Source organism: Aspergillus multicolor, assembly GCF_047715735.1.
Source record: "Aspergillus multicolor strain CBS 133.54 unplaced genomic scaffold BDW74scaffold_3, whole genome shotgun sequence".
In the NCBI taxonomy this organism is placed as follows: Eukaryota; Fungi; Ascomycota; class Eurotiomycetes; order Eurotiales; family Aspergillaceae; genus Aspergillus; species Aspergillus multicolor.
In genome coordinates, this window is record NW_027395954.1 from 1,259,759 (window position 1) to 1,281,620 (window position 21,862).

General features: G+C 51.2%; 10 protein-coding genes across 10 annotated transcripts; 5 read left to right on the plus strand and 5 right to left on the minus strand.

Annotated features, from left to right (window-relative positions):
* Nucleotides 1-94: 94 nt before the first annotated feature.
* Nucleotides 95-1,157, plus strand: BDW74DRAFT_78399 (pre-rRNA-processing TSR2 family protein). Its single transcript, XM_073733714.1, has one exon. It carries the CDS (start codon nucleotides 390-392, stop codon nucleotides 963-965), a length of 576 nt encoding a protein of 191 aa, XP_073587906.1. The 5' UTR covers nucleotides 95-389; the 3' UTR covers nucleotides 966-1,157.
* On the minus strand, nucleotides 1,134-3,565 carry BDW74DRAFT_78387 (translation termination factor GTPase eRF3). Its single transcript, XM_073733712.1, has 2 exons — nucleotides 1,407-3,565; nucleotides 1,134-1,349 (listed from the first exon to the last, which is right to left on the minus strand). Exons 1-2 carry the CDS (start codon nucleotides 3,483-3,485, stop codon nucleotides 1,302-1,304), a joined length of 2,127 nt encoding a protein of 708 aa, XP_073587907.1. The 5' UTR covers nucleotides 3,486-3,565; the 3' UTR covers nucleotides 1,134-1,301.
* Nucleotides 3,566-3,798: 233 nt separating this feature from the next.
* Nucleotides 3,799-6,213, plus strand: BDW74DRAFT_78413 (RanGTP-binding protein). The gene is made up of 5 exons (XM_073733716.1): nucleotides 3,799-4,009; nucleotides 4,072-4,103; nucleotides 4,197-4,254; nucleotides 4,310-4,413; nucleotides 4,466-6,213. The coding sequence occupies exons 1-5, from the start codon at nucleotides 3,989-3,991 to the stop codon at nucleotides 6,168-6,170; spliced, it is 1,920 nt and encodes a 639-aa protein (XP_073587908.1). The 5' UTR covers nucleotides 3,799-3,988; the 3' UTR covers nucleotides 6,171-6,213.
* Nucleotides 6,214-6,746, minus strand: BDW74DRAFT_78414 (uncharacterized protein). The gene has a single exon (XM_073733717.1). The coding sequence runs from the start codon at nucleotides 6,562-6,564 to the stop codon at nucleotides 6,256-6,258; it is 309 nt and encodes a 102-aa protein (XP_073587909.1). The 5' UTR covers nucleotides 6,565-6,746; the 3' UTR covers nucleotides 6,214-6,255.
* BDW74DRAFT_78406 (BSD domain-containing protein) lies at nucleotides 6,391-7,974 on the minus strand. Its single transcript, XM_073733715.1, has 2 exons — nucleotides 6,967-7,974; nucleotides 6,391-6,906 (listed from the first exon to the last, which is right to left on the minus strand). The coding sequence occupies exons 1-2, from the start codon at nucleotides 7,922-7,924 to the stop codon at nucleotides 6,611-6,613; spliced, it is 1,254 nt and encodes a 417-aa protein (XP_073587910.1). The 5' UTR covers nucleotides 7,925-7,974; the 3' UTR covers nucleotides 6,391-6,610.
* A 95-nt stretch (nucleotides 7,975-8,069) lies between these two features.
* On the minus strand, nucleotides 8,070-10,248 carry BDW74DRAFT_146144 (uncharacterized protein). Its single transcript, XM_073723289.1, has one exon. The coding sequence runs from the start codon at nucleotides 10,114-10,116 to the stop codon at nucleotides 8,143-8,145; it is 1,974 nt and encodes a 657-aa protein (XP_073587911.1). The 5' UTR covers nucleotides 10,117-10,248; the 3' UTR covers nucleotides 8,070-8,142.
* Nucleotides 10,249-11,100: 852 nt separating this feature from the next.
* BDW74DRAFT_146146 (putative pyruvate dehydrogenase E1 component alpha subunit) lies at nucleotides 11,101-11,685 on the plus strand. Its single transcript, XM_073723290.1, has 2 exons — nucleotides 11,101-11,157; nucleotides 11,494-11,685. Exons 1-2 carry the CDS (start codon nucleotides 11,114-11,116, stop codon nucleotides 11,654-11,656), a joined length of 207 nt encoding a protein of 68 aa, XP_073587912.1. The 5' UTR covers nucleotides 11,101-11,113; the 3' UTR covers nucleotides 11,657-11,685.
* Nucleotides 11,686-16,724: 5,039 nt separating this feature from the next.
* Nucleotides 16,725-17,921, plus strand: BDW74DRAFT_146149 (class I SAM-dependent methyltransferase). The gene is made up of 3 exons (XM_073723291.1): nucleotides 16,725-16,754; nucleotides 16,822-17,057; nucleotides 17,140-17,921. The coding sequence occupies exons 2-3, from the start codon at nucleotides 16,832-16,834 to the stop codon at nucleotides 17,832-17,834; spliced, it is 921 nt and encodes a 306-aa protein (XP_073587913.1). The 5' UTR covers nucleotides 16,725-16,754; nucleotides 16,822-16,831; the 3' UTR covers nucleotides 17,835-17,921.
* A 129-nt stretch (nucleotides 17,922-18,050) lies between these two features.
* On the plus strand, nucleotides 18,051-20,453 carry BDW74DRAFT_78460 (uncharacterized protein). The gene is made up of 2 exons (XM_073733718.1): nucleotides 18,051-18,441; nucleotides 18,494-20,453. The coding sequence occupies exons 1-2, from the start codon at nucleotides 18,144-18,146 to the stop codon at nucleotides 20,338-20,340; spliced, it is 2,145 nt and encodes a 714-aa protein (XP_073587914.1). The 5' UTR covers nucleotides 18,051-18,143; the 3' UTR covers nucleotides 20,341-20,453.
* A 113-nt stretch (nucleotides 20,454-20,566) lies between these two features.
* Nucleotides 20,567-21,505, minus strand: pup1 (proteasome core particle subunit beta 2; the record flags this gene model as incomplete). The annotated part of the gene is made up of 3 exons (XM_073728022.1): nucleotides 20,567-21,211; nucleotides 21,274-21,321; nucleotides 21,380-21,505. 3 exons carry the CDS (start codon nucleotides 21,503-21,505, stop codon nucleotides 20,567-20,569), a joined length of 819 nt encoding a protein of 272 aa, XP_073587915.1.
* Between the last annotated feature and the right edge of the window lie 357 nt (nucleotides 21,506-21,862).

Genomic DNA, 21,862 nt, shown 5'->3' on the forward strand with positions numbered 1-21,862 from the left:
AACTCTGGATCTTGTGCTGTATGCAATGTCACATGACCATGGTTTATCTTATCTAATCTTCCTGTCGATAAGGCGGGAAAATTTTATGATCACAATGACTGAGCGCAACCCCTCATTCTCACCACATTTCCGAATTCCTGAGATACGGCTCTTACACAATAGTAACCTACCTGAACATTCATAAAGCTGTTTCAATCTCGAAACCGGCGCAAACCATCCGGCCTAATCGCCAGAACCCAATCCTATACTCCCCGCACTTAGAAACCACTACCGGAACGCGAAAATAACCTTGGGAGCAAAGCACTTATAGTGCAACTCATACGCGCCGAAAGACCTATACAACCAAGCCCACAGCCATCGTCGCGCCCTCACACTTATAATATCTCACAATGTCCGATCAACAACCCACCGTCCCGACCCCCGCGCAACAAACCGCCTCCTCCTACCTGGACCTCGGCATCGCGCTCGCAATCAATGCCTGGCCAGCACTTAACCTCGCCGTAACAAACAACTGGGGCGGCCCAACCTCCGCCGACAAGCGCGACTGGCTCTGCGGCGCAATCTCCGAGATGATCGTTGACCGACCCGAGACGGACGCGGAGGATCTGGAGGACGTGCTGATACAAGTTATGAACGACGAGTTTGAGGTTGCGGTTGACGACGAGAGTGCGGGTGATGTGGCGGACCGGATTATGGAGATCCGTAAGATGGTGGAGAACGGCGAGTTCGATGAGGTGAAGAAGATGTGGCAGGAGTGGGAGAAGAAGGCAGCTAAGAAGGGGAATGCTGTTGCGGGCTTTACAAGGGGCGAGGATCAGGAAGGTGAGACGGATGAGAGTGCCGATGATGATGATGATGAGGAGATGGGGGAGGCGCCTGCTTTGGTGAATGCGCCGAGGGAGAGGGTTGAGCCGGAGGTTGATGAGGATGGATTTACAAAGGTGGTTGGGAAGAAGAGGAGGTAGAATCGAGGGTTGAGCGGTTGAGCGTGGGTGGACTTTTTTGTGATTCCCCTAATAGACATTTCTTGTGCATATAATGGTATCTTTTGATGACGATAATGTAGACTACTATGTACCTTCCGGTACATATAAAAAAGATCTTCACAACGGAAAAATGACTTTTCATTTCCAGCAAGAAAATATGCGTAAATCTATAGAAAAATAACCGAACGAAATTCATCATCATCAACAAGGCTTCGTCCCGTTGGGTCACCTTTAGGTCCTCGTTCGTCGGGGTGCCTTGGCTTCCACCCATGACATTATCATGAAAGCGATAGGTTGCCGTCATCAAAAGGTCGTTTACTCCTCAATGAGCTTGGTGATCATACCGATAGCAATGGTTTGACCCTAAAATGGTTCATTAGTTTGAAAATTCCATATTAAGTAGGAGGGAAAAAAATTTACCTGGTCACGGAGGGTGAATCGACCCATCTGGTTGTAGTCCTCGAAGCGCTCGACACAAACAGCACCTGCAGCACTGGTGATTTCGATGCGTGCAATGATAGTCTGACCCTTGCTAGCGAATGGCGGGGGGCGCTTGCTCCTGCGTCCAGTACCGGGCTCGAGCTTGTGCAGGAGAGCCGCAATTGTGATCTCTTCGACAGCGGAGTGTACGTGCATAACGCAGTTGAAACCGGCTGTGAGGATGCTCTTCAGATCGAGAATTCTGATCTTCGCCTCAAACGCAGAAACACAGTGAACTGGGCGCTTAGGCGAGCACATGACGAATCCAGGAAGCAGATCTTCTTCTTCAACACCACGAAGACGCATGCGCACCTGGTCACCGCAGGTTCCAGTCGCGATCTCATCTTCAGTTTCACCATAGAGCGCCGCAATCTCAACCTTCGTGCGGTTAGGCATGATGATACAGGTTGCGTTCTTCTTGATGACACCGGCTTCGATGCGTCCTTCAACCATAGTACCCATATCACGGTACTTGGCGCTTATAGGCATCATGAAAGGTGCATTGAGGTTACGCTCGGGCATCTTCATTTCGGTGAGATACTCGATGAGTGAAGGTCCGTTGTACCAAGGGCAAACGTCCTTGGATACCCGGTCCTTGACTCCCAAAGTGCGTTGAGCGGAAATGGGCATGAAAGTCAGATCATCTTTTTTGTAGCCAAGGGCTTCCAAGAACTTGGAAACCTTGACAGTGCACTCCTTGAAACGATCCTGGCTCCATTCGACAGTCGGGTCATCCATCTTGTTGACAGCCACAACAAGCTTTCGCACACCGGTGTTTCTTGCGAGCAGAGCGTGCTCTCGGGTCTGGCCGCCCTTCTCGAAACCAGTTTCGTACTCACCCTTTCGGGCGGAGATAACAAGGACACCGACATCAGCCTGGGAAGCTCCACCAATCATGTGGTGAACGTAGGACTTGTGACCAGGGGCGTCGAGAATGGAGAAGTGTCTTTCGATAACGCCATCGGCAGTCGGGACGTCGACCTTGAAGTGAGCACGGCCAACCTCGACAGTCTTTCCCTTAGCACGCTCCTCGTTTGTGAGATCGAGGGCCCAGGAGAGATACCATGTCTCACGACCGGCTTCCTTCGCATCCCTCTTGTATTTGTCGAGTGTACGCTCGTCCACCATTCCAGTAACGTAAAGGATAGATCCTCCGAGGGTGGACTTTCCAGCATCGACATGTCCGATGAAGACGATGTTTACGTGCTCCTTCTTCTCACCATAAATTTCCTTCAACGTCTCCTCGTCAACATCGGCTTTCTGCTCAGCAGCGACAGCATCCGCGTCACGCTTCTCCTTTGCGACCTCTGCGCGGGACGGGCTAGATCGCCCGGGGCTGTTACGACCTGATGGAGCCGGGGATGACTTGCCACTAGCAGCTGCCTTCTGCTCCGCCTTCTTCTCAGTCTTCTCGACAGCCTTCGCGGCTGTCACCTTGGAAGCAGCTTCAACAGCTGCGGGGCCCTTGGCCTCGGCGAGAGATCCGGAATCGGACGAGGGCGTGGTCGAGGCAGGCGTGGGGGTGCCGATTGAGAGGACCTTGGTTTTCGGGGCATTAGGAGAGTCGCTGGCGCCACCGATGCTTAGAACTTTAGCCTTAGGAGCGGCGGTGCTGGCGGGCTTCGCGGCGGGTTGAGCGGGGGCGGGGGCGGGAGTGGCCTGGCGAGGCTGCTGGGAGAATTGCTGTTGCTGCTGGTATCCACCGTAGTTTTGGTTGTAGATCTGGTTATAACCACCGGGTTGCTGAGCGTATGCGCCGTATTGGCCGCCGTAGCCCTGCTGCTGGTCATAATTCTGGTAGCCGCCGTAGTTTTGTCCGTATTGCTGGCCATACTGCGGGTATCCGCCGTATTGGAACTGCTGTCCAGGCACAAAAGCAGCTGCTCCGGGCTGGAAAGAGGCCACGCCGGGGTGGAAAGAAGGAGCCTGAGCCTGGGGCCGGCCTTGTGCGTTCAGGTTAACGCCCTCGGTCTGCCGGGAGAGTTCATCCTCCCAGGAGTCAGGAGTCTGGTTAGCCATGCTCGAAACGTCTAGATGCTTAACAGAAAAAGCGCTCGAACAGACAATAAGAAAGAAAACGAGCAAGGGTATAAAGTACTCGAGAGACAAAGGCGAGGATGGCGGACGGTGGGGGGTCTTTGGGAAGTTTAGTGAGGCGCATTTTTGCACGCTGACTCAGCAGCCGCATTTCTTCCCCGCTAAACGCCTGGTTAAGGTGGCGGGAAAAGAATGTTCTACTGCGGCTTTTCGCCCAATCTATGCCTGATTATTATGGGTTTGTATATGCGTCACTCAGGGGAAAAACCTAGGGGGTAGTAGATACCTCTTACATGCCTAACAAAAAGTGGCCAAACGGTACCTGATTTTCACTACCCAAGTCACCAGCCACAGTGGCAGTTGGCACTTATCGATAAGCTCAAGGCGCCACACAAACATCCCACTCAAGAGGAGGCTTTGCTTTCTAGAATCTCCCAGCGTCTTAAATTATGGTGGTTTGATTATTAGCCAATTGTAGTTCCAGTATGGACGCATTCCTAGCACGCGTAAGTGTTCCGCTCGGTGTGGTAGAAATCATGCATGTACCAGGAGTTGACTTCGTTTGCAGCTCACGCAGCAGGCGATGAACTATGCGATCCGGTATGCGCCTTCGTCTTGCTCCCCCATACATCATACATTCATGGATGGATGGGCAGTGCCCAACATCGACATGGTCTAACACTCCGGCAATAGCTCAGGCATTGCCATTACAGCTAGCTACGCAATTCGCCAGTCTTCGAGACTACTGCAAGTAGGTGTATGGGCCCTGCTTAAGCCGAGAGTGACTAACCGGGTCAACTCTTCAGAATGTCGACAAAAGTGTTGAGAGAGATGAGCTCCTTGCACTCCAACAGCGACTGGAAAGCAAAATTCAGGTTATTTCGCCAGCAATTGACATGATCGAGCTGATGTAAGAGGCTTCTCTTTGTTTACGCAAGGTTCTCATGTTCTGATGAGCCTAGTGCTGCACGGGGAAACACATCTTTGGAATCCGCAGTCTCCCTCACCAAGACCCTCCGATTAGACATCCAATCCCTGGGTCAGCGACTTGCAGCCGCTGCACAATCCGAAGAGCAGGCCCAGAAAGGAGGAAAGACCCCGGCCAATACCTCCAGAAGTAAAGAATTGGTCAAGATCATCATCAAAGACATCAAGAGATTGTTGAATCGGATCGAGGATGCAGTCCCGCTCATGAACCTGGCTATCACGACGTCGGGGGCCAAACTGTCGACCAACCTGCCTGCGACGATATCACCATCACGGTTGCTGCAGGCCAGCACATTTTTGACAGCCGGTGACACACAATACTCTTTTTCGCCATCTCAAGCAATCCAGATAGGCCCTACCTTTACTCTTTCGATGTACATGCTTTTTGCAAGTCATCTCCGTCCTCATGACACAGAGGGTATACGTGAAACCACTTGGAAAGAGGTCATGCACAAAGCTCGCTTGAAGCTACGGCGAGTACCGATGGATATGGCGGTTCATCCTGGAAATAAGACGCGGCCGCTGCAACTCCCAGCGAAGGGAAGGATGGATGAGTTTGCCTACCAAATTCTGGTGGTAGAAGATTTAGATGATGGGAGAGTTCATGCATTCGATGAGGACGAGCCTCAACCCCAAAGCTATGAAGATGTCAAGGAAGCAGGAATACGCGATATCATCCCGATCCACCAGATTTCGAAGATATTCTACGCAGACACTGGAAGAATCCTTAATATCAGCACCGAAAGCGAAACAAATAACCCAGTCCTTTTATTGAAAAGAGACACAACCGCCATTCCACCACGCCGCATGGTTGAGCGGGACTTGACACAATTTGGCGCTGCTAATGAATCGGAACCAGAAGACGAGATAGACGAGATCCAGGCGCAGCTGGACGCTCAGTTAACCGGGTCCGCCACCAGCAACCCATACCCTAGCTTCCATGAAAGCTCTATCCCCGAGGAATGGCGGTTGCCCAAGGACTTGGACCCCGAGTGGATTGCTTTCGAGGTGTACAACGAGGACGAATCATCAGACACCGAGTCAGACGGAGAAAACACCAAGTCGCCCGATCCCACCGAAAGAATGGCGCAGCTCTCTTTGAACCCAGACCACAAGTCATCGCGCACAGCTTCACCACAGCCAGGCAAATCCCATTCCCAGCCAGCTACCATCTCTAACCCTCTCTTCAACAATATCCGTACCTCCCTTTCACTTCTCGAGACTCTCCTCCGCCTAATGTCCCTTCAACAATTCCAGCAACAGTCTCACCTCTCGATCAGCGATGAACTCCTCAACTTCTTCCTAGAAGAGTCCTCAACTACAGGTGCCGGAGGCGATGAACAACACCGCCAGCGACTCCGCGCTGATGCGAGACGAAGGGTGGGCTGGGATCCTTACGATGAAAGCCCGGTGAAACGACGAGGCGAGGACTATCAATACAACAGGACACCTGAAGGAATTTCTATTGGGTATAGAAGGGACTCGAGTGAAATACCTTATACCCCAAGTGATCGGACTAGAGGGTATCATCTTCGGTCGAGGGAAAATACGCCAGAGACACCCTCGCAAGTACGACGGTCTGTTTCGGGGACGGCTGATTTGAGGCGTGACGGGGGGGCGCGGAGTTCTTCGGGGCATACTGACGAGCGAGAAAGAAGGGGAACTCCGCTGGCTCATTGATTCACTAGCTAAGAATATACCATAACATGATAAATCCGCAGAGGATTGCACACCATTATGCTAGATGCAACATCTACAAGTCATGTCAGGCATAACTCATAAGCAATCTACAGCGAACTGAAGATATAACTGAACTCAGATAAAAAGACGCTAGATCCGGGACAAGTGTAGTATGTGCATACTCAAAGCGAGCATTTGAGGAATATAGACCGTGTACCGGGTACCCAGGGTAATCGCTAAGTAGAGAGGGAATGAAGTAAAGACAGCAACAAACGCCCACTTGGAAAATAAGATAAGAAAAACCCAGCCCAACTCCTTGCGTCTCATCTAGACGCATCTTCCAAACCATCCAGTGGTCGGAGTAGACAGAACTAGGGGTGACATCCAGACCCATCAAATCTGTTTACATATTCCTGTTCCTGGAACTACGCGAAAACGTTCTACTCCCAGTCATCATCGCTGTCCTCGTCCTTGGACTTCTCCTTGGGACTAGCAGGAGTCCGACTCGTGGCGCCGCTGACGAGATCGTAGCTGGACTCGCTATCAGGCTGGGAGACCTGGTCGTTCGACTTGCGGGGCTCGCTAGATTTCACGGTCTTGAGATCAGTGGCAGGTTGTGCAGGAGCAGCCTTGTTGGTTTTGGTCTTGTCCAATACTTGTGGCGTAGTCGGGGAGTCGGTGTCGTCGTCGGAATCATCGTCCCAGCCTACTTCTTCCTCTTCCTCAGCCTTGGCTCCTTAGATAGAGAAAGTCGTTAGTTATGAGGTAACTCGATAAAGAAAAGAGAAGACCATACCTTTTAGTAGCTCCTTCCGCTTCTGCTCCTCGGTCTCAATAACAAGACGAAGGAAGTAATACCGCGACCAGAACTCAGCGTACTGCACCTTTTCCGGCACAAGCTTCTCCATCGCAGTGCGCAACTCCGGGTACTTCTCCAGATCCGCAGCGATAGCAGAAGTCTTGTCGTCAATGTTGAACGATTTCTGGAAAGCGGGCCACTCGTCGCTGGCAGGGTCCTTAAGGAAACTCTCAAGCGTCGTGTGGATGACATGAAGCTGGGCCTCGAATCGCGTCGCATGAATAACCCTCTTCCCCTCAGAATCCTTGCTCTCGAAAAGCACCTTCGATCCGGACCCAGACTCCTCCTCCGGCGGAACAATGGTAACGGCCTCCCTCAGCTTCTGCGTGATGCTCATGCCGAACCGCAGAATCGCCTCATCCGCCGCTTCCTCCGCCTTCTCGAGCTCCTTTAACCGTCGAGCCGCCTCGGTCTTGAAACGAGTGAGGAAGCTCTCGCCTGCGGCAGCCTTCTTGTCGCCCCCATCCTGCTGTTGTTGTTCCGTCTTGGAGGATGATTCTTCGGCAGCGCGGGATTCCGTGGGTGTTAGAGAGCCGTCTGTTGTTCCTCGCTCAGTAGTGGTGCCAAACGCTGTGCTGAGCGAGAGACCCCTCGTTCGCCCGACCAGACTATCTTTCAGACCCGAAAACCCTTTGACCGCTTCTTCGCTGGCGGCGACGTATTCCTGTCGCGCGCCTTCATAGTAACTTTCGCCTTGTTTGCGAACGTTACCCCAGAGATCGCCGAGGCGTGAGCCCCAGGGGCTTGCGGAGAAGGCACGGAAGGTCTCCTGCAGCTCGGTATTCAGATCGACGGCGGGTTGATTGGTTCTGTTTGCATCCTGGTCCGTTTCTTCCTTTCTAATTTGGTCACCGGAGGAGAACAAGTCTCCTTGTACTTGATCGTAAATATCCATAGCTTCGCGCTGCTGGATAATGAGAGGGGAAAATGGAGGGTGTGATGATCAGCCACTGGGGATGTATGTCTTGGCTCTCCGCAGGCGCCTTTATTCCGGGTCTACGATGGGCCGACCGCCGAATACAAAGTACCTAGGTAGGGTATGAGATACTGCAGTCTTCATGTTCAATAGGTATCAAGAGTCTTGAAACTATTCATATTATATATACATCGTCATCATGGGTCCGGTTGGCTGTACGGTTCCCCAACGCTGTCCTGACTACTCATCCAGAAACCCGGTATGGGAATACTCTCCATGACGCTTGATGTCAGGATCTGGCTTCTGGTCAGCATCCTTCGAGGCTCAGAGTCTTGTCCAGCAGTCGTCTGCCTGTAGGCCCGGTCCACTGGTTGAGAAGACTCGACTTGGATCACAACGTCTCTCGCCAGCGGACCAGGCCTCTCCAAGGAAACCCTATCTTCATGGCGTGGAATTGGCGAGGACTCCGGAACAATTTCTGTCTGCGTTCGGCCCTCATCCGGTGATTCAGGCTCATATTGGTGCGGGAGTTGGGTTTCAGACACCATCGTTGGAAGATTAAGCGCCTGGCGAATTTTCGTCGGCGATGATGAAGGAAGTGGAGTTATCGTGCGCAAGCCATTGGATTCCTCTGGGAAAAGCTCTGCCATTTTCTGCGTGTTTATCATAGGCACAGGTTCTAATGGAAATTGGGTATCGAGATGAACCCTTTGGTAGCATATTGATGCATCAGATATGAGATTCGAATCGGGTTGGAACAGGCCCGAGTCAATTTCTTGTTCAGGTGCAGGAGGTGGCGGGAGTTCTTGGGATTCGATATTGGTTGAATCAAGCTCATCTTCAAGACGATCTTCAAATTGTGAGACTGTCGTATCGATAACTTTAGGTGAGCTTGGAAGAATTGGCGCGTCGTCTTCAGAGTCGTCGTAATCGGTCTCCGCGTCTGTTTCGTACACGACAGTCCGCTGAGAAGGACGCGGTTTCGAAGTAGACATCGCCGAAGCGTCACTAGGGGACTCTGTCTGTTTATCCGCCTTTCGCGTAACCTCGGCCGATTCCGCGCGAGCTGTTGATGAGAATTGAGGTGTTGAGTTATTGTGTAATGGTGCATGAAGACGTGGTTTCTCGTCAATAGCTGGATTTTGCAAGGTCTCGGCAGCACTCCATTTCCCATGCGAGAAGGGTGATTCCTGGGATGATGACTCATTGGGCTTTTTAAGAGGTTGTTTTTCAGGCGACCTGATTGCGCTGCGAAACTGTGAGGATGTAATGAATGCAACTCCCGGGCTTTCAGGTGATTGTGAGGAGGGTATTTCGGTCCTTAGAGGCTTTGGGGGGGTCGAAGGAGAAGGTTTGACCTTCTTCTCCGACTTGACTTTCGTTTCCGGCTTGACTTCCGTTAAATTGATCGGTTCCTTCTCCGCGAATGGACTTAATTTCCTCCTCTTGTGTTCGCTAGAAGGTTCAGATGTCTGAGTCGGCAGTGGCTTGGTGTCGTTGAATCTCCCGATATCGGCTGGTTGAAGCTCAGTGTCCCTCTTCTTCGGAATGATATATGTGTATTCCAGCTTCGCATCACCCTCATCAGCCTCAAGGTCAATTCGCCGCACATATTTCATTTGGGTCAGAGTGTTGTCATCCTTTTGCGCTCCTTTGTCCTTCTTATCGCCGCTTTTCCTGCGCCCTTTCCCTGAGAGCAGATCACTTTGGCCGGAGCTACTTCTCTTGAGCTTCAAAGGCGCCGGGCCAAACTTGATGCTGCGCTCACGTTTTATCCGTGACGCAGACCGCGGCTTGTAGTCCTCATCGCTCGCATTGTCTAAGACCTCATCATCCTCAATCTGAATCACCTCAGGTGCATCCTGCCCCGAATCGCCGATGTAATCGAACACATCTTCGTCAGAGTCAGGTTGAGATCTCTTAACAAAATCGATCTGTGTCAAAGTCGTCTGGTCGGGAGTTCTTTTCAAGTTTCCCAATCTTGATCCGCACGCGGAGGCCGTAAAGGGAGAGGAGGTCGAGGTAGATGTTGCGGTGGGAGTACCTAGAGATGACACTCCTAGTCGCGCCGGTGCTCGTTTCAGCTTGCTCGGTAAGACAGGTTTATCGGGGGTGCGGAACTGGTCTGAATTGGCTTTTGTTTGGTTATTGTCACTGTCGCCTCGTCCCATCGCAACTCATACGCAGTAACTCGGATGGGTTTCGCAGAGAGGCATGGGCCTAAACGCGGTAGCTGGTCGGATATAAGCAGGATGTTGGTTTGTCGAATATAGGTAACCGTTCATTATGACTTGATTGGAGTGAGGCTCTAATGGTTGCCTGAGGATGGGTCAGTGGCCAATTTGCGAGACGCGTCCGACAACGCGTTAGAAGGCAGGTGGTCTGTGCGCCCGCGGGCCTGGCAAAGGTGGCTATTTCCTAAACCAGACGATATACTTCAGTCCGAGGTGGACTCCCATATCCATAACCATATACCCGGCAGACTTTTAACTCTGCTCTTGTTGCACTTAAGGTACAGTCTAAGTAGATACTGGCTGTCAGAATGACAATAAGTGACCATCGACGTTTGCGTCATATACATGACGTGATGCACTTGTAGGCCTGCACTGTTCAATGCACTTCAAAGCACCTCTTTTATCAAGTTTCTACTATACATAGCATAGTATATCAAACTAACTCCGATCTCGAAAGCTTTATTGCGCCCGAAGGGAACTTTACTTTTTTTCCGGCCTTGAGCGCAATGCCTAGCGATACCTAACCCATGTCGCCAACATAGAGCATATCCCCGCTGTGAGTGGGGCGTCGCAAGCTTCTGGGGCTCATTAAAAACGACAAAGAGTCAGCTTAAGCAACCGTATCATGACATGACTATAGACAGGTACGTGTTTCCCATTGTATGATCGTCCATTAGCTGAATTGAATATGTAGACGGATGAAATTGGCGGCAAACAGTCTGTACAAAGACCGTGAAATCCGTGGATCTGTCACTTATCGACAGGTCAAGAAGAGGTCGCGCGGGCATTGAACATTCGATCCCACGCCATGATAAGCTTATAACCACCTACCGATCCCACGGCGTGGCCTGATGCGAGGCGAACCCTCAAAATGAGTTATACCGGAACTCCTTGGTCGGCAGGATGACATCTCGTTCGAAAGGGGAGGGTATGCATGTGTTATGTATGGTTGAAAAGGAATTGTTGGCGCTCATGTTCCTGTAGAAGCTGGATTAACCTTTGCTCAGAAGTATAGCGAAAAGCCCATGTGACAATAGATGCCTTCGGAGACGGTCCGGCAGACCAAGGACAAGCGCATGAGGCGGTTCAATATGGCCACAATTGGGACTTGCCAATTATCTTTGGTGTCGAGAGTAGGTCTTCCCAAGATTCTTCTGCGGCTGCTTCTTTTCCTTTACTCATTCCATGCTAACCGTGCTCCGTGTATAGATAACAAGTACGGCATGAGAACATCCGCCGAGCATAAATGACGGATTATTATGAGCGTGAACAATTTATTCCTGGTCTGCATGTGAAGGGCATGGACGTCCTTACCATCATGTCAGCCCTGAGACACGCGAAGGAATATGTCCAAGCTGGCAAAGGGCCTTTGCTCTACGCATATGCCACTTATCGGTATGTCGGACATTCAATGTCAGACCCCGGAACAGCGTACCGCTCGCGCCATGGTCCAGAATCTAGATTCCGCGAAAATTAGATCACTTAGGGTGTCCGTTACAGGCGAAGAAAGCGAAGGCATTAGATCGCAGCCTCCGGCTGAAGGTCAATGACGAAATTGCAGAGGCTGAGATATTTCCCGAGCCCGAGCTCAAGGCAGATGTTCTTTTCCAAGATGTATATGTTCGAGGCAGCGAACGGAGGCAGCGGCGAGGAAGAACAATCGACGAATCACTATGCTTTGAGCGTATCGTGTTCGGGCGAGAGATGGTAGAATCGGGAGGTAAGAGAAGTCGGAAACGTCCGCGTTGTAACGTTCGATGGAATGCTGCAATTTTCAGCTTGAGCATTCCCCATGCACAGAAGTCAGAGCAGTCACTTACAACGGATCTTTGGGCTACCTCAATCCCTACGTTCTCGCGGTAATAGACCTCGTTTCATCAAGCAACAAAGAGCATGTCCTTGGCAGGATCGAGGTAACGGACTGAAGACAATGATAAGACTTGTTAATGTTATGCTATGAGATACCGTACGTGCCTGCTTCCTGGTGGAGGTTGGAAGACGAAGATCTAAGCCCGATACGGAACGACGGGGAGTTTTTGCAGGCAGACACAGGCTCATCTTCCTAGGCCTCTGTGGTTACGGAGTAAGACTCCAGCAGCCGACGGCCTCCCTCTTTGGCTTCCAACGTGCAGATCAATTAGCATGTTGAACAACAACAGAGCACTGGCTCGTTCTTGGGTCTGACCCTTGCAATGGATGGCCACACTGATAACCAAGGACTCTCCGCGGTACGCACACTTTTGCCTCGCGCAAGCCTCTGAAAAGAGTCATTCCAGCCTTCGATCGCCTAGTCAGTTCAGGAGCCTGCTAGTCAAAATATCTCAGCTTGCCAGAGTATTTCGGTAGATACGTGGTAAGAGCCTAAGAGCTTAGAGGTCGGTGTCTCACTGTCTGTGGATGTTGTCTACTAATCTCCGACAGGCTTAAGGGCTAAAGGCCCACAGTCCTTGCATGCCTTACGAAATGGAACCCCGCCAATTGCGCAGGTTTATTTCCTTTAACTCGCCGAATCGGTCTTCGGATTTCCAAGTTCTGTCTCCCAATTATGCCCGGGATGGCGCGTACAGGGTCCTTCGCCCATGCCGCCATCGAATTCCTCTTACCACACATATGACGGTTCAATTGACGCATCACTAGAGTGGTCATGGTCTATGTGAGTGCCAGGGCGCTCAAGTTCAGCTGCATGGTCAGCCTATGGCAGCATCCTGTCATATGTTTGTGTTCAGAATTGGCTTGACTTTCAAATAGCCCTCTGGATCTTCCTAGAATCCAATTTAGCAGAGGTCGGCCATTCCGTGGTGTTGAGTATCAAGATATCTATTCTACCGGGATATCCCCTGCATCGGTCTTCAATATCTCTTTATCCTCCTCAGCCGGTGTCTTCCCGCGACTTGGGGCGGGTACATACTCCGTGATGCTACGGAGTATGCATAGCAGAAGCTAGCCAGACACCATCCCACGAATTCTCCACCAGTGTTATCCGAACACGTAGCAGTGATTTGCAACTAAAATCTTGACGTCCGAGTTCACGTAACTAGCGCAGGAGGCTGGATTATTCTAGTGCAGCCGAGGCCTCAACTTGGGCAGTTACAGGGGTACAGCATTACACATGCATTGTCAAGGTCAGCGCCAAGCTGCAGTATCTTCCTGCAGGTCGTTTTTGAGGATAGTACAAGGAGTATCGATGTTCGGGGCCTAACAATCTATTATGCTACTCCATGGCTTCATCTGTCTCCAGGCTACAACCCATGGAAGCGATCTGCAGATGGGTAACATCGCCCCATGCATGATTTACGTCACATATAATCTTTGGTTCAATAATGTAATATGGCAGATTAATCTGCACGCATCGAATGCTACAGTATAGGTGGCAGGATGGCGTTGATTCGAATGAGCTGAGGGATCAGATGGACAGCCATTTCCTACACCTTGCTTGAATGCTAATACACTTGCTAGGTTTCTCTTGTGCCCGTGAAGCTACTCTGGCGCAGGTTCCGGCTCGCTTTTCGGCTACTTGCTTACTGGCCCCTGTGTCTTCGTTATCTGAGACGGGTCCTGATCTCGGAATCGCCGAGCGACCAGCCAACCGACAGCAATGGTTTACCAGGTCGAGCTACTACCGATGAGACGACAAATATGCTCCCAGGTCCTCAAGGTCAGAAGAGTATTTGTTCAGACGGATGCTGGTATTGGCAAGCGCAAGACACAGGCAATCCCTCGCTGGGATAATGCAAGATGCCTCTGTTGTTCTGGTTTATCCGAGCCAAGTCTGCAGACGCTCTATTACCGGGATACACCTGGTTGGCCAAGGGCAAATCGTCGACCAACTCTGACGGTCGCACTGGGCAGGCATTCTTGCTTAAAAATTGATTGTCAGTTTTGGTTAAGTGCCCTTAGTATGACCATGAGCTTTTTGAGCTGGCACAGGGCGATCGTATCAATTGCAGCTGAAGTAAGATGTTTATTCTTCCTTTGGACTGTATACCGAGGTATACTCCTGTCAAGATAACGATTCCAGGCGGGACGGGGAATACGAGGGCAGGAAGTGGGGCAGATTCCGACAGTCTGGATCCGGACCGCAGCTCCGTTGATAATTGGACCGTGGAGCGGCTGGGCCACAATCTTCCAAATCATGCAAGAAAAGCCTGTGAGCCTTTCAACTTAAGCTATGACTTGTGGCATCCAAAGCTTGAGGCTGGTGGATGTCTGTGACAGTCTGACAGAGCAGATCCCCGAGTCATGATCAGCTGGTCCAGGGTGCATGAGTTAATATAATTAACTTTAGCCGATTTACTGCTAAGTTAATTCCGAGTCGGGGAGATTCTCAGCGGCCGGGCTGCCCATCCGGGCGGATATTAAGGGAGCGACCCATGGATCAGGATTTCCAGCAGCATGGCACCGTTACCATTGGATCCCGGCTCCTGCTGACGATTCAGACGATCGTCCGATATTTTACCTCTTGTACGACTTGTACCGCAGCAGTCCTGCATGTTTTTTTCCGCTAGAAAATGCCAGAACCCCTGTCGGGAAATAGCTTGCAGTCGCTGCAGATGGTTCCATGCGAGGTTGGACGCCGTCGCGGAGATTGGCATGGTCGTCAATTTGGAGTGCATCAAGCTGCATGCGTCAGGTGTCCTATGTTAACAAGGCCGAGATGCAGCACAGCGCACGCCTCTTGATTTATTCTGTCGCTGGGATCATGGATGCTAAAAGTGAGAAACTTTTCAACGTTCAATAACAAGGTTGTAAGGTTACATCAACTCTGAGTGAACCGAACCCTATTTCTATTCAGTTCAGGGTTCTCGGCCAATTTGGCGGCGGCGTCATGGCGCCCCAAATTTAGGGCACTCCCGCCGGAGTTGGAACGCCGTCTATCCCAACAGTCTGGAACGGCGCCTGTGCTTTTTGCTGTCATACGGAACAGACGTCTTAGCAGGGCCCAAAAGCAAAGTGTGTATAGCATCCCCATTTAAGCTCTTACTACACATGGTATGCTATTCATGAACCACTCTCGACCTCACAATAGGCATTCACCTTCAATGCCCGAAGAAAATAACCCAGCTCGTGGGTATGGTGCTTTGTACCTTGTTTGGAGTTGAGTTGAATCAAGTTTCAACGCGGCGGAGATGCTCGGGCTACTAATTGCTGGCGACTCTTAGCTTCGGAGATTTTTGTATCTAGACCCCAACTAAATGGCGCTGTGACCTGCAACTTGTGAAACTGCCACTTGCAAGGAAGAGAACCGCGGTATTGAATTTGGAATCATCGCATCGTGGCCTATGCATGCATTGATTTGCGTCTCTTGAGTACTCTTATGGTACCCGTCGCCAGTCAACAAAAAGAGCATTGTCATGCAATCGCCCACCGCGCGAACCGCCCGTCTGGTTCGGAGCCTCTTAACTTTCTTGGAACTCTGAAAGTCGGGACACTTGACACATTTAATCTGCACAGCACTGACCTCCTGCAGCCGGGTCCATCTTCTGACGACCTATAATTGATTAAACCTCCGCATGGGGTCCTAAAACAAAGCCACCCCTTGAATCTAATTATGCGAGGCATCAGCACAATGACTAAATGACGAAATAATGCAAGCCATTCGCTTCGGTTTCCACCTAGCCAAATCTCACCCCTTTCACGGTTCATTGGAAGGCTCTTCCAAATCACCTATTCTCCCCGCCCTGTCATTGGACAAATGCGATTTAAGTTAAGCTGGGTTCCAAGGTTTCGGCTAAAGCGCAAAGGCAAAACTTAATCCAACCCGTCGGGACTCGAGGCGGAAGAGGGAAAAGACTGCCTTAGCTGAACTAGAAGCTGCCAGCACCTTACCCACTTCAACCCCTCTCTTGACAATTCCAATTCCGTATTTCATTTCATGATATGCAGCTAGCAGACAGCCTGGAGTCTGGACTAGGCTGCGTATGGGCTTACCGTATCTGTTTACAGAGTAGACCCTCTTAAATATACTGCACGGCCCATCAAATGAGACGCATCAATTCTCCATACTACCTATCTGTTCTACTGAATATACTACTATCCTTGGACCCTGCCTGTATCACTTCATATACTTTCCCTCGCTCCTCTACACATTCACTCCAACTTAAAACACAGTTCCATGCGTCGACAACCTGATTCAATAACTATTTCTACCATACCGTCTTTCTCCTGAAGATATCATTATCAAATTGATATATTTGGACCCATACCCATACAACTGCCGTTTCCGCCCACCCCACATCGCAATAGCTGGTCGAGGTCCACGGGTGCGGAAGCCAAATATGCCCAGGTCCACCAAACCCACGGGTGGGAGACTCTCTGTAAGTGTTTTCCCCCTGCGCTTTGTCTGCGTGATTCATGTTTGGTTCGGGATAGCTAGCTTGTTAAGTCCTCCCCGTTCCTGATTTCCGTACATCATTTTCCCGTCATTGTTGGATTGACTTTCTGCTGACACAATATGGCACAGGAACCAAGTCGAGATTAGTGAGTACCCTACCGTTGCAGGTCTCTGCGTGGTTGATCACCGGAAGGCAACCCGCTGCCTCGTGTTTGTTTCGTTAGCTGGGAGCTGATGAGGTCAACTGCAGTGACACCCAGTCACTGACTGCCAGTGTAACCGAATATCCAATTGAAAATGGCAGAACGTACCACAAGTACCATGAGGGCTGTACGTTTATTCCTGCGAGCGAAATACGAGCTCTGGAAGCTAATAGAATCGATAGCATATATATTTCCGAACGATGAACGGGAAATGGACCGTTTGGACATGCAGCATCACATGTGCAAGATGCTGACGGGAGGCCGCCTCTTCTTTGCCCCCATCATAAACCCCCGCAATATCATCGACATCGGCACGGGCTCCGGAATATGGCCAATAGAGATGTGTAAGTTGCATTTACCTACGTTTCCGGTTCTCCTAGTCACCCCACGGCATATCGTTTCGTTGCTCATGACATCTCCCCGCAGCACAAATCTTCCCAAATACCCAAATCACAGGCACCGATCTCTCCCCCTGCCAACCTACCGAAGTCCCCGAAAACGTCCACTTCATCGTCGACGACATCACAGAGGACGAATGGCTCTGGGACCGCAACTCCCTCGACTACATCCACACGGGCCACCTCTCCGCATCCCTCCCCTCATTCAAAGAGCTGCTACGCAAGATGTACAGCCACCTCAGGCCAAACGGGTGGGCCGAGATCCACGAATTCGACACGATGGTCCGCTGCGATGACGGCACCATGCCGCCGCTTGATGAATCCATGTTCAGTACATACCCCTTCCAAGACTGGTGTGACCTGCAAATACAGTCTGGCCAGGTCACGGATCCCCCGCGGCAGGTGCGTGTAGCGCACCGGCTTGCGCGCGGGTTGAGAGAGATGGGCTTTGTCGATGTTCAAGAGCGGATATACAAGGTTCCTGTCAATAGGTGGCCGACGGACCCGCATCTGCGAAGCATTGGGCAATGGATGGAGTCGAATATACTAGAGGGCTTGTCGGGGTGGTCATATAAGCCGTTGAGATTGCTGGGGTGGTCAAAGGCCGAAATTGAGGTCTTCCTTGTGAATGTGCGCAAGAGTGTGCAGGATAGTCGGGTCCATGCTTATTTCAACTTTCATGTTATAATAGGGAGGAAGCCCCATCCTGGGGATGTAAGATGAAATCAGATATTACCCGACATTGCGGGCTTTCGGGTCCTGAGACTCCTCGTAGATCTCTTAAGCGAATGTCTAGAGCATTGCCCAGAGTGAACCACTACCCGGGCTCTCTAAATATGTGGAAAACAGATTGAGTCCAAATTAAAGTCCGTGAGAGAGCCATGCTCTGCCTGAATGGTGCCTGAGGTCACAAAAAGCATCGGCTTAGTCATTTCAAATCGTGGACCTCCGACAGGCCGGTTCGGCTCAAGCTCACATCAACCACACGCAGAACGTCAGAGCACCCAATTGCTCGAATGGCACCCTTGCCTCATGTCTCTCGGGAGATGCACCTATAGGCATGCCGCTGCTTCAAATTCAAGCACACTTACAGACCACCTATGGATCAGCGACGAGCTCTTAGCATCGACCTTTCGGCGCTTCGTGAGCGGGCAACGACGTTATGAGAGCCGGGTTCCGGGGCCATTGGAGGCCAGGAGGAGGCTGGCTAAGCGGCGCAATACAGCTCTAGCTAGTCTAGCTGGCTCTGGGCCCGGAGACGACATCGCGAGCTTGCTTGGGAAGAATGGACGGGAGCATATGAAATGGAGTGAGCTGGAGAAAGGACTCGGTAAGTCTTGTATGGCATCCCCGCGCTTGGTATGTAGTCTGACATGAGATAGACATTCGGTTTTCTTCGCCGCCGCCGCCGCCGCCTCCACAGCCCATGAGCTTGTTTGACCATTTTCTGAATCCGGACGCGTTCGGTTCTGGGGATATGGAGGAGATCAGTGCGGACTCTAGGGAGCTCACGCGCGAGAAGTTTTTCGGAGAGAGGCTGCACGAATACCAGACAGTAAACGATCTGAAGGCTGCTATTCGCGACTTAGAGATCGACCTCCGACAAGAACCGCGCTCAAGCCGTCTACTATTTGATCACTTGTTGGCGCAATCATTGCAAAGAGCCGGAGCTATGGACGAATTGGCGTTGTTTCTTGATGATCCACATCTGAATATTCCCGGGGCAAGGAATTACCTTCGTTTGGTTGAGCATTCTATGTCTCCAACGTTTCGATCGGGCAGACGTTCTGCGCTGTTTAATCCTGTTATACGAGCCCTGGAGCTGGGAGTTGTCCCTCACCGAGAGATTCGTGCGATTATAACTTGCTGGTCAAAATGGGTAGAGTCTCAGGAAAAATCCCGCAAAGCCCGCCGAGAACTAATGAAAGTCTATCGCGAGATGTGGTGCGCGATCGGCAGGTGTGTTGTTTACGGGCATCAACATTTGGAGCGGTCGCTTGTTGATGCTTGGCTTGGCATCTGCTCGGAGAAGGGCACCGTGGGCTACCTTCGGTTAGCCAAAGATATTTTGCTGGCCACAGACTATGGGTTATCAAGAAGCCGTTCATGGTTGCCAAAGTTCGTCGCCAAATTGCTCTCCGACCCCAGCTATTCACTTCCGACGCCCGATATGGATATCATAGTCGAAAGCTTGAAGCCATTCGATGTCGATGTCATCTCGAATTCCCTGATACGTGGTACTGATGCTCTGTTCACGTCGAAAAGGACACGATATCTCAGGAGATGGGGGAAGTGTTTGGCTAGGCTTCATGATACATCTGAACTCGCCTCGTGTGAGGCCTGGACTCATGTACGGAGTGAACGCGACCCAAATGTGGAGCGGCATCTCGTGCTCCGACGTCTCTGGATGCTGCACACAATGAGGAGGTTCTCTCAGAGACAAGCTTCCAATCTCACCAAATCAGCCACCAAAGGCCTGTATAGAAAGTATGAGTCTTTGAGACGATACACGAAAAGAAAAGACAAAGTCACTATTGACATGTGGACTAGCCTCATCCATCACATCTCCCTCATGAAGATTCCCTTCAACTTGGAGGCGATTGCCGACGATTTGAGGACTGGGAAGCCCATGACACACACAATGAGAACTCGTCTTCGACAGTTTCAAAAACAACCGCTATCCTTCAGCAACATATTCGCAAACGTCCAAACCTACAACGCAGCCCGCCACGCTTTTGGCAACAATCTCGACAGCCAAATCCGCCAGGTCGACGTCGGCAGCCCCGCCTTCCGCGACTGGGCGGTTCAAACCGCGAGAACCGGCGACTCATCCTCACTTTTCTCTATCCTCCGTCTCCTGCGCTCTCACACGCCAATCAAAATCGCCCTATCCAGAGCATGGCCTCTCCCCGACACCGCGGACAAAGCCCCTATCCGCCACGATCCCCGTCCCCGGAATGCTGGCTGCCCGGATCCTCACGTCGTGCTAAAGATGATCCATGCCCTAGCCACTTCGGTTGCGTGCTCTCAACAGCTTTCGCCGCAACGTGCGTATCGCCTGGTTCGCTGGATCTATATCTTCCTCTATAGACACGGTGCACCTATTCAGGCACCTGTGGCGCGCGCCCTCTATTATGCTGGTGTGGTGAGGTTCCGCAAAGAAAATGGATATATATCTCGCGCTCAATATGACTATATATGGGAGATCGTGAAGCGTGCGCAAGGTTGAAGAAATAATGATTCCCGCGAGTTTTGCGGTTTTTTACTTTGTATCATGAACGGCAGGTCGGCTTTTGACTAGATTAGATACCCTGCATCTGTATATAGACTCTGGCGGTTATTCCGCATAACAGCGATATTAAATCCTTGAAACCGTTTCCATGATCATTCGGTAGTACGAGGCTCTTAAGTAGCCTATCAGAACAATTTGCTCAATTACAAAAAGCCAACTTTATCTAAGGGTCCACTTCCATCAGATTTGGGTCTCCAGAGATCTCCTCGACAGTGACATATTTCCTCAGGTCCTCCTTGGTAAACACCTTTTCGTTCAGGTAAGCTGTGGTGCCCTTGGCGAAGCGGTAGTCTCGTTCCTTGCGGCCACGCTCGTTGGGTTTCATGTAGTTCCGTAGCAGTTGTGTAGGCTTGTCCTTCTCGATAACACAGACATCAACATTGCTACCGGATCCGAGATCGTTGAAGATACCGGCCTTGATGGCCTCAGACGCCAATGCAATCGCCTCCTCCTTGTTCAGGTTGGGCTTCCATGTCGACTCGAATACGGACATGGCCGCTAGCGAACCAGATCCCATGGTCACGTAGGGGAGCTTGTCTGTTGATCCGTGCGCGTGCACAGTGTAGAGGCCGATGCCGGTCGGGTCGACACCCGCAACAACCAGGTACGCACCGATGTGTCCCTGGTAGCGGAAGAGATGCTGCTTCAGCATGGTCATGCAGGTGATTACTCGTGGGGGCCGGCCGGTGGACAGGGAGTGTAGTTCGACGTTGGAGCTGATCAGGGCGGTGGTGAACTCGGTGTCAGCAGCTGTACCAGCACCAGCGCACCAGATCTTGGGGGCGATGTAGTGTAATTTCTCGCAGTTCTAGTTCGAATAGATTAGTTAGTCATACCACTCCGGATGAAATTATGTGGCCAGAAGCTTACCTTGTCTGCAACTATGGGCCCGGAGGTCGCTCTGGTATCTGCGGCGATCTGGGCTAATGGTTAGCTCCATCATCCACGAAGTCGGGATAGATCCGGATAAACTCACAACAACACCATTGTCGTATATACAGCCAACAATCGTTGTACCTGTGCTTGTAGCTTTGGGAAGCGGCGCTCCCTTGGCGTGAAGAGCCGCGTTGCGGTTGTAGTTGGAGAAGTCGAAACCGCCCATGACAGCGGCTGATAAACAATGGAAGACTAAGGAATCAATAGGCTGTGGTTTTTTTGGGAAGCATGAGCCCTAGGGAGCTAAAACGGTCAAGGAATGAGGAAGCAAGGTTGAGTCGGGGAGATGAGAGCTGGAGGATGAATGGACTGGGGGAGCTGGAGTGACGAAGCTTCCCGCCGCCTAGTCGTGGTGCCTGAGATGTCAGGCTCTCGCAAGTCCCGTGCCCAGAGTCCAAGCTCCTACTACTGTTTTTGTTCCTTTGGCGATCAACCCAATTTCAATAACAGGCATGAATTTCGCGCTTGCTTGCTTTCTGTGATCAAGCACCTGTTCGTGGTGGATAATCCTACCCTCCATCCA